This window comes from Rhineura floridana, chromosome 3, assembly GCF_030035675.1.
Source record: "Rhineura floridana isolate rRhiFlo1 chromosome 3, rRhiFlo1.hap2, whole genome shotgun sequence".
Taxonomy (NCBI): domain Eukaryota; kingdom Metazoa; phylum Chordata; class Lepidosauria; order Squamata; family Rhineuridae; genus Rhineura; species Rhineura floridana.
The window spans coordinates 66,631,532-66,641,528 of NC_084482.1; the positions used below are offsets into that span (position 1 = coordinate 66,631,532).

The window sequence follows — 9,997 nt, forward strand, 5'->3', positions numbered from 1 at the left end:
TTAAACCTCTGCAAGAATTTTACTTCATTCAGCTCAGGTCTGAACCCTGTGCAAGCCAAGTCACAGAAACTGGAGGGGAGGAGTTAAGAACTAACCCTGCACACTGGATACAAGAGTACTGAAGGTTTGCCTATGTGATCACTTGTCTTGCAGGAACAATCCCTTGACTGTCTTCAACCCTGGATCAATTTGTAATTTCAAAGCCAAATTGAAAGATGACTCTTGAATAATCAGAGCATATATTAAATTATGATTCCCTTCCCCGGTGCACCAAGGACCCCACAAATCCTGACTGAGCAAAAAGGTACTCTGCTCCCACACTTGTTCACTGTGCAGGAGTTCCCTACACAACTGGTTGAGCAGGGAAGAAATGCACTAACTCCACACATACCACCTATCACAGTGTGAGAGAATCCCTGGGATGCCACTCTTGCCATTTCAGGCAGCCACAGCAGCATGACATTATGTACCTGCAATAACAGCCATGAGTGGGTAACCCAGCATCCCACCAGTGGCACAGTAAGACAAACACACATACTTTTGCAAAGGCGAGCATGTAAGCAGCATATAGGAACCAACTGATCCCTTAGATGCCTGGCAAATAAAACTATTTTGAAAATCTCTTGTCTCTTTTTCTCACTCGCATATATACACCATATATAAAACTGATACCCACTGAAAACACCAGCAGCTCTCAGCAAATGGATGGATACTGGCAGAAGCTCCAATTCCCAAGCTATCTTCATAAACACTGGAATGACACATTATGCTTCGTAAGAAAGATGTGCAGCTATGGGAGATGACAATAGCTATAGAAAGTCCTGACAGTTTTCAGCGGAGCAAATTTTGCATTGGCTGCTGCTTCTTTACGTAAGTGATTTCTCAAAGCAATCAGTCCAAAAAAGAAATAAAGAGAACATACATCCAAATAATCTGTTGTAAGATAGTAGTGTTGTGCAAATGTCACCATCCCAGAATCAAATGCACATAAAGAAAACAGTGAGGCACACTAGGGCCACTGTTCAGACGTAGGCTTAGCAGTGGATATGTCAAGACCATTTTTAAAAAATGGTATAGCATACCAACACATTAACAATTCCAGGAGGAAAGGAACAGATGCTTTAGGCTGCAATCCTGTAGCCATTTACCAGGGAGTAAGACCTACTGAAGATCATAGGACTTACATCCAAGTAAACATGGATAAGGTTGCACGGCATGAACAACATGTAGCAAACTAAGGACAGATGGTAAAATGACGTTTTATCCACTTTTGTACCTTTCAAATTACAGACTGCTATAGAGACTAAAATGTCTCTCTGGAGAAGGCCACATCCAACACAATGCCTTGCTTTTTCTTTGCACACCAAGAGGCCTGGCGCCACCCTAAGACATACCAGGGCAAATGCCAGGGCCCTAACAGGGCCAACCACTACTGCCATCGGCTGACAACTGCACTGCAGCTGATGTTGCTCAGTTGGGTAGCAGGAGGGATGGGGGAGGGGGCATGTTAAGCTCCCAACCCATGCAGCTGTACTCCCTGTATGCTGCCTTCAACATATGCACATCACTGGTAGGACCAGCAAAATTAACACAGCTGCGCTGGTAAGTACAGATATGCTATGTAAGTCCAGGGTTCTGCTCAGCTCCTCTTCCCACCAACTGTAAGTGGTATTGAAGGCAGCTTGCCCAGGGACCCCCAAAACCTGGAGCTGGCTCCGCATGCCAGCTCACTCCTTCACCTAAGGTCTGTAAGAGAAAACTGGAATTTAGCATATCTGTCGGGGCAGGAACTCATGCCTATTATATTGGCATCAGTCTAGACTCCTGCACCCAAATGATGCAACAGGAAAGGAATCTATTAATTCCTGAATAATGAAATGAAAATTATTTTGCAAGTATTCTTGCATCATTTGGAGTTGGGGCAGAGGAGGCTTACGAGACTGAAACATCTGAAGCCATCTATTCAACAGGTACCTTTGACATGGAGTATGCCTTCTTGTAGGATCTTCTAGCGGCACACTACACCTTGAAGTACTAGATTAAGTGTGTAGAGGACTAGTGATGCCATCTTATAGCTGTGGGCTGCACATCTGGCCCCTTCCAGCTCTGAAATGCAGTGATTGTAACCCGATAAACAAAAGGAAGACACTCTTTGAATTAAATAGCTTAGGTAATGAGGCGGAGGGCAGAAGGGAAGGAGAAGAGATGTGCAAGTGCATATGCACCATTTGGCCTGAACAGTCCTGTTTTCCTCATACTTGCCCCTGATAAATCATTCTTCCCCATTTTTTTCTCCTGTTGAGAAACACTTTATTAACATATGCTAATAGGAACTACTGGAGTTATTATTCTTCAGAGTTTCAGCTCCTTCATCCAGACCTCTAAACATTCCAGTCTCCAAGTGGAGGGTGGACACATCTTTACTAAGCTTAAGTACCACACAGCGCCATAAGGTTTGAATGCATATATTTACATGTATGCACAATGAACACTAAAGGTACTTTCATCTCAGATTTTCTCCCCTTGCACATGAAGGAGGGGAGGGAAGAAGCCTGAGCCTGAGGCTTGCCACATGTTCTCATAACATTAAACCATGGTTCAGCATTGTGTCTGAACGCAGTCAATGAAGAACAATCATGTTTTTCTAATAAATCTTTCAAAGAAAAAGCATCTTTAATTTCATATCAGCTCAATACAGGCTTTGGCACAGTAGACAGAACAGAGCCTTCAAGTAATGGCAATAGTGAGCAACAGGGACCCTTATAGTGCTCCATACTTGTAAAACTGGAAGTGTTACACAAAAGTTCTTGTTTTCATCTGTGAAATGCTGGAAGAACATTTAATCTTGCCCCTTAACACTGTTCCCTGTTTCCATTTTTTTACAAGATCCTTTCTGCTCTCATGAGGGCTAGAAACGTACATAAACCAATATGAAAGTTAAAGAGGAAAGCACAAAAGCAGGACTATAGCTGAACGTCCAAAAGACTAAAGTAATGACCACAGAAGATTTATGTAACTCTAAAGTTGACAACGAGGACATTGAACTTGTCAAGGATTATCAATACCTTGGCACAGTCATTAACCAAAATGGAGACAATAGTCAAGAAATTAGAAGAAGGCTAGGACTGGAAGGACAGCTATGAGAGAACTAGAAAAGGTCTTCAAATGCAAAGATGTATCACTGAACATTAAAGTCAGGATCATTCAGACCATGGTGTTCCCGATCTCTTTGTATGGATGTGAAAGTTGGACAGTGAAAAAAGCGGATAAGAGAAAAATCAACTCATGTGAAATGTGGTGTTGGAGGAGAGATTTGCGTATATCATGAACTGCGAAAAAGACAAATAATTGGGTGTTAGAACAAACTAAACCAGAACTATCACTAGAAGCTAAAATGATGAAACTGAGGTTATCATACTTTGGACACATAATGAGAAGACGTGATTCACTATGAAAGACAATAATGCTGGAAAAAACAGAAGGGAACAGAAAAAGAGGAAGGCCAAGCAAGAGATGGATTGATTCCATAAAGGAAGCCACAGACCTGAACTTACAAGATCTCAACAGGGTGGTTTATAACAGATGCTCTTGGAGGACGCTGATTCATAGGGTCACCATAAGTCATAATCAACTTGAAGGCACATAACAAGGATTATCATACTTCCGCCACAGCCATCATATTTTCTCCACAAGCCAGACCTCACAATTTGGACTCTACTTCTGGATACTGTTCACCTCATGAACATCAAGAGTCTGGGTTCCTACTCTCTTGGCCTTGAACTAAGTCCAATTCCTGATTTTTGGCAGGGCAAATTCCCATCAACATAGATGCTTTACTATATGCTTTTGTCCAATCCCCTAGATTCTGGATTCAATTTGAATTGCATATGAATTCGCAGGCTTTACAGCATAAATAGGGTTATGGTCATTACCCTGTCATAAACAACCCTAACAGGAACAAACTGAGAGCAATTACACTCTGATGGGGAAACAAACAACACATAAGAGCCACTTCAGAAACACAGCCAGCCTGGAGCAGTATAAGGAGATGTATATTACCGCTGCAGCAAAAAAAGTTTTAAGCTTCAAAAACAGGAAAGGAAGTGAATGGTCAGAGTACACCAAATCATTGGGAAACATGGCTTTTATATGAGAAAGAATCTATGTACCTTCTTAAGTATCCCTTACAAGTTGGATCTCAAGATGATGAAAGATTCATTATTATTTTTTAAACAAAATCAAATATAAAGTTACAACTTTGTCAGCATTTACCTAAATCTGAGCTCAGAGAGAACTGTATTTCAAATATGCATGTTTCTGTAAATTGTCAACAGCTAAAGGTTCTAAGATTGTACTGAAGAAAAAAAAAAAGTCCAAGGATTTGTTAAACACACTGATGATCTTCCTTTTGTAGTAACTGTGCAGCTGGCATTTTGCTCACTGTACAGATGCAAGCACAAAAATAAGAGAAATAAAACAGATTTTCTGAATTTGGGTTGAGGAAGCAAAGCCAAACTATATGGACAAAAATTCTCTTTTTCCACATCATCACTGTGCACATCCCAACTGTAGTTTATTATTTGCAGGACACTTCTCCAAACCCCGGTGGAACAACAGCCATGCTGCTATTCCCCATCCCGTCCCCCCGCCTCTCTCTATTCAGCTGGATTGATGCACATATGAGAGTAGATGGACATAGCTTCCAATAATTCTGCAGAGTAGGCACAGCAGCTTAGTCTAGAGACTGCATGCAGTGAGGAGAACACTTCTGCTTGTTTTCAGGTAGCAGCAATGCTAACAGCACATGTCTCCACAAAAGGGGTTTAGCCTTGGGGAAGGACTGTACAGTACAAATTCACACTGAGCATTTATTGTACAAAACTTTATAAAAATACACCCCATATCTCTTCTCCACATCCTGGTCTACCAATTCAAGGGCTTTTATTAGCATACAGAGTGAAACAGGACTGAAGCCTTCTGCAGTAGCAGTACAGACAATACGAGTTGAAATGTACATCATAGTCTCACAACGCCACACTGGAACAATCCACTACAGTAAAAAAAACTCAGTTAACGAAGTAGATGCGTTCCTGGACATTATTTTAACAGAAACTTTGGTACCAGTGGTAGGAATAACATGGAAAGAATAGGGATAGGTTCCTACACCACAAAAAAGAAGAGCAGTTCAATATATTTCAGCAAACCTTTTTATTCATTGAGCACAGTTCTCCTCTCCATACAGTCGAGCAGACATGCAAGGGGCGGCCACCACCCCCACCCTGTGCTTGGTCTCTCTCTCTCTGCCATCCTCCCCTGCACTCAAGTAGATGCATCTGTAGCAAATAGTGATTCCAGGGCACCTGAAGCACTGTTTACTGTGGAGGTGCCTGCACCACCTGGCAAGGAGCACCATTCCAGTCACATATGAGAGATCTGCCTGCAGCAGCCACAATCCAGTAGAGAAGGAGCCACATTCTGACTATGACAGAGTGTGCACCCCTCGCATCCAAAAAAGACTTTGTTAAAAGAAGCTTCTTTCCTGGAGGATTTGTTAACTGGGGTACCACTGTATTAATGTAGCTTCTGACTCACCTAAGCCAGCCTTCCAATAATTCTACAGGAACACCTGTTCATGCATACTTTTTTAGTCACTGGTGGACACCAAAGAGAAAGGACCAACCTTTTTCCACCTTACAAAAAAGATTTGCTGTCAGATTGCTTGGAAATTATTCTGATTCTAACACTTTGCAGGTGACCACACAAGAGGTTATTTACAGCCTGTTCTAAACCAGCTCACTATTTCTCATTGTGTGCTTGGACATCAGAAAGAAAGAAACAGCTACAGACCTCCTAACATCTACAAAGCCCCCCCCCAAAAGCACACACACATTGACCATCATGATCTTTGATACCTAGAAAAATACCCCAAACTTCAAGATACATTAATCTGACTGTATTTTGCAGTAAGAACAAATCAAATATATTCATATTTCATCATTATATTGTATTTTATTAGGCTTGAATAGTCTGATCAGAGAGGCCTAGCAAATCTTGCATTTCTTGGCAACAGAATTTGGCATTTTTTGGTGATATGTCCACAAATCCCTTAAGAATAACACAGATGGGAAATCAGTGGTTCTGTGAGTTTACTTGGAATTCATATGTGAAAGTGTGATCCTGACAGATGGTTTGTGCCATAGATGCTTATGGTCCAGAAACTATCATTAAAGACTGTGTATAGAAACAAGTCTCCTAACTGGAATCCAGGGTGTTACTAGACTGTCCCACACCAAGCTGAAAGCTTTGCCAAAGCCTTCCTAGTCAATCAATGTCACACCAAATTAATAAACATGTAAATGATGAGATGTGCTGTGGGTCATATCATGCTAAACACCATTCAACTGCACTTGTACAGCAGAGCACATCCTAGAACTGAATTGCATGAGCTGAGCTGTGCTGATTATTTAAGAAATAAATCCTGCCAAAGTAAAAGTTCAACTATCTTAATTGTTATATATGTCACATGTGCTTGGCACAGCTTTAAATAGAGGGCTCTTCCCTTCTCTCCTCACTCCCCCTCAAGTCAGTGGAGCGGTCTGTCAGACTTAGCCATATGTAAACATTCCTACCTTCCAATAAAAGGCTAGAAACTGTTAATTTATTAATGATATAGACAAATCTGAGTTGTTATATTAAAAATATTAATCACATTAAAATCATAGTCACAGAAATACAAGATCTGTAGTTAGCAATCCTGTGAGAAAGAACTGTCCACATCTTGAAAAAAAGTGCCCACAAGCAAGCTGCGAAGAAGAGTCATCCACAGAAAAAGCACTCAGGTTCTTAAACAGAACACTCATACAGAACATCCAACATTCACTGTGCATCCCTCAACACTACCTTTGCACACCAGACAACAGCTTGCACGACTCTACATCCCACACCACTTCCACATACCAGAAGATGTCTGTTAAATCTATGCACACTTCAAAAGGAACATCTTCACCCATGTTCCACAGTGAGTTCCCCAAGCCAGGGTTCACACCTCCCTCAACTACCACCCTCACTGCAAACCAGACAGCCAAGCTCAAAACCCCTCACACAAAACCCGTGAAACAAATATATATGTGCACACACACACCTCTCCTACACACACCTCTCCTATACCGACCTCACTAAACCACCCCAACGATTCCTCGCATAATAACCCAACCAACCCTCCTCAGATACCCAGAAGGGCAAGAAAACCCTCACAGTGGCGCCCAACGACAGCCAACATGGAGTAAACTTCGCAAGGCAGTCCCAGTGTATTTCCCTCCACATGCCGCAGACTATCCACTGCCCTGCTACGAGGCAGCTTCGTAAGCATCACCCACGCACGGCCATTGGAGCCCATACCTACCCCCACACTCTCCCTCAGAGCCACCCAAAGGTCCCCCCACACCGGCGGAATTGCCACGACCCCTTCCTTGCCCCTCACCTCGATCAGCTGGACGTAGCTGGCCGGGAACCAGCCCCTCAGCCCTTCGGCGGTCTCCCCTTCCCACCAGCCGCCGTCGGGCCCCGCCTGGAGAACGGTGAGCAGCTCTCCCGCAGCGAAGCGAAGCCCATGTCGGTGTCGCTCCCCGGAGAAAGGATAGAGGGTCCTGCAACGCGCCCCCAGGACCGGCACCACCCGCTCCTGCCCCGGCGGCGGCATCACCCAGCCAGCCAGCCAGCGACTTGCCCAACTAACTCGGCTCTCTGGCCGCCACAGGTGCGGCTAAACCGTTCGCCTCTGGCTGCCGGGAGCCTGCCTGCTTGCCTGGCCCCCTCTCGGCTCTCCCCGTCAGCCCGACCGACGGATTGGCCGCCTCTCTTCCCCGCACCGCCCCCTGGGACAGGCGGGCCGCGCCTCCGCGCCCGCCCTCACTCGCACACAGCACACACACCACGCTGGGGCCGGAGCCAAAGCCAAAGCGATCCTTCCCCTCAGCTCTCGGCACTGCAACTCCGGAGAAAAGAGACGAAGAGGACGGGGAGCCAGACGGGACGGACCCGAGGAGCTGCTGTTTTTCTTCTCTTCCCCCTTCCCGCAGCAGAATTTTGCGCTTCCTCCACTCCCGCTAATATTTTATCAATAGGAATCTGGTGTCGATTACCCATTGAATTGTTTCGATATACCCCGAAGAGGTATAAATGTGTGTGTATGCAACAAATGCGTGTATCATACGGGTGCGTGTTCTAGAGGTAACTGACTTCAGTGCTCAGTGGTGAGATGAGCAGCTCCAGTTTACTATCAATTCAGTGGACTTTCGCCACATTTGACTGCAGGAAGTAAAATTATCCACCGCCCCTCCCAGCACCAAAATTGCATCATTAAATTAAAGCATAGTCAATACATGTAAAATTTAAAGACTTTTAGTCATTTAGCAGCAGGACACCTGTATAAAATTGTTTCTCTCTGCTAGAGATCAAAAATAAAAATTAAAATGAGTAACGATATTACCCATACTCTGGCTATATTTACTCTACTGGCTATGAAATGCCAGCAAAAACTATTGATAAGAATGTTTATTATATTTATGGATAATGAATTTTTATACTGTTGTGTGCATTGATTTTGTTTGAAATTTTGTGTGTCCCATGGCTAAAGAAATAAACTTAATTCACATTAGAATTGAAATTGTCTCCCTAGGTAACTAGAATAATTATAGAAACACTTTCTGAATAAACTTTGCTCTGGTTCTAGTGACAGCTAAAGTTGAAGACACACTTCAAAAGGAACCCCATTGGTGGGAAGCACAGGAGAGTGTTGCTGTTGTGCTCATGTCTTATGGCACTTCCAGGCTGTCACTTTTTTTGTGTGGGATTCAGTCACATACCAGCAAATTCAGATTGTGCAATGAAAGTTGATTTGGAACTCTTGCACAACAAACCTGCTTTCCCAAAAGATCAGACTTTTTTTGCAGTAAGGAAAATGATATGGAAATGTACAGGAAAGTGTGGGATAACATTTGCTTGATGCAACCTCATCTGACTTCCCTGCAAACAAATCAGAATGAATGCTCAATAAAAAGCTGACATCGACTAACCTCTTTGCAAATGTGCAAACAAATCAGAATACCCCCCCCAATCCACCCAGTAGCTCCAGTCTGTAGGGGGGACCTCAGGCCAACCTGGGGACCATCCATTCTGGCTTGACCTGGGGACCATCCATTCTGGGTCAGAGCCACTCCAGAATAAGTTTGGGGGCAGGGCTTGTGCGATTAGGATTTTAAACAGCTCCTAATTAAACATGGTGGGGAGGGGAGTAGGAAAAGGAGATGTTGTGTCTCCTCACCCCAGCCCCTGACCAAAAGCAGAGTCATTTTATCCTTCGCCATCCTACAGGAAAGCCCTTTGCAAAACAGCATCGCACAGGAAGGAGCAATCCCCCCAGGATCATTCCTCCTGCTCATCAGTCAGGAAGGAGAGCTGTGGCTACCTCTTCTTCATGCCTGATGCCCTGACCCCTGACAGCCCTGGGTCACTATGAGTTATCAGATCCGTGGCTGTCAGAAGCAACAGCCGAGGCTCAAAAACATCTGAACAGGCCCAATTTGGCTCAGGCCTTGGTCAAATTTGATGCACAGCACTAGTTTCTATGCTATGAGAAGTTACAGAACCATGAGGACACGTCTGGAAATGGCAGAATAAATTTGAATGTCATTTGAATCTCATTTGAAGCAAATGTTTGGTTCTGGCCTTTGTTCTCGTTATCAGGTATGTCCAAAACAGACCAGATGGATGTAAAAAATGGAAAGGCTTCCTTATCTATTTAACTTCCCTGCAGACCACCACTTTGAAAACCTAGAAGCCATTTTCCAATATAGGGGTGGAAAATGAAACACTTGCCATGGAGGCCTGTGCTCCCCTTTCCCAACATCCCTTGCTCTTGGAAGTTTACCCTTCTGCTGCTACTTCAAGGCTAAGTTGCTACATTAAATGTCAAAAATATGCAACCCTTCTATGGAAA

The 9,997-nt window shown here is 43.8% G+C and overlaps 1 protein-coding gene across 2 annotated transcripts in view; it reads right to left on the reverse strand.

Annotated features, from left to right (window-relative positions):
* GAS7 (growth arrest specific 7) overlaps positions 1-7,845 on the reverse strand; it is a 177,365-nt gene extending 169,520 nt beyond the window's left edge. Inside the window, exon 1 of one of the 2 annotated variants that reach the window (XM_061616399.1) lies at positions 7,481-7,845. In XM_061616399.1, coding sequence (XP_061472383.1) covers positions 7,481-7,699 — 219 coding nt within the window. In that variant the 5' untranslated portion in view covers positions 7,700-7,845. The remainder of the gene's footprint in view (positions 1-7,480) is intronic. The other variant, XM_061616400.1, reaches the window with a different exon arrangement.
* Positions 7,846-9,997: the final 2,152 nt, after the last annotated feature.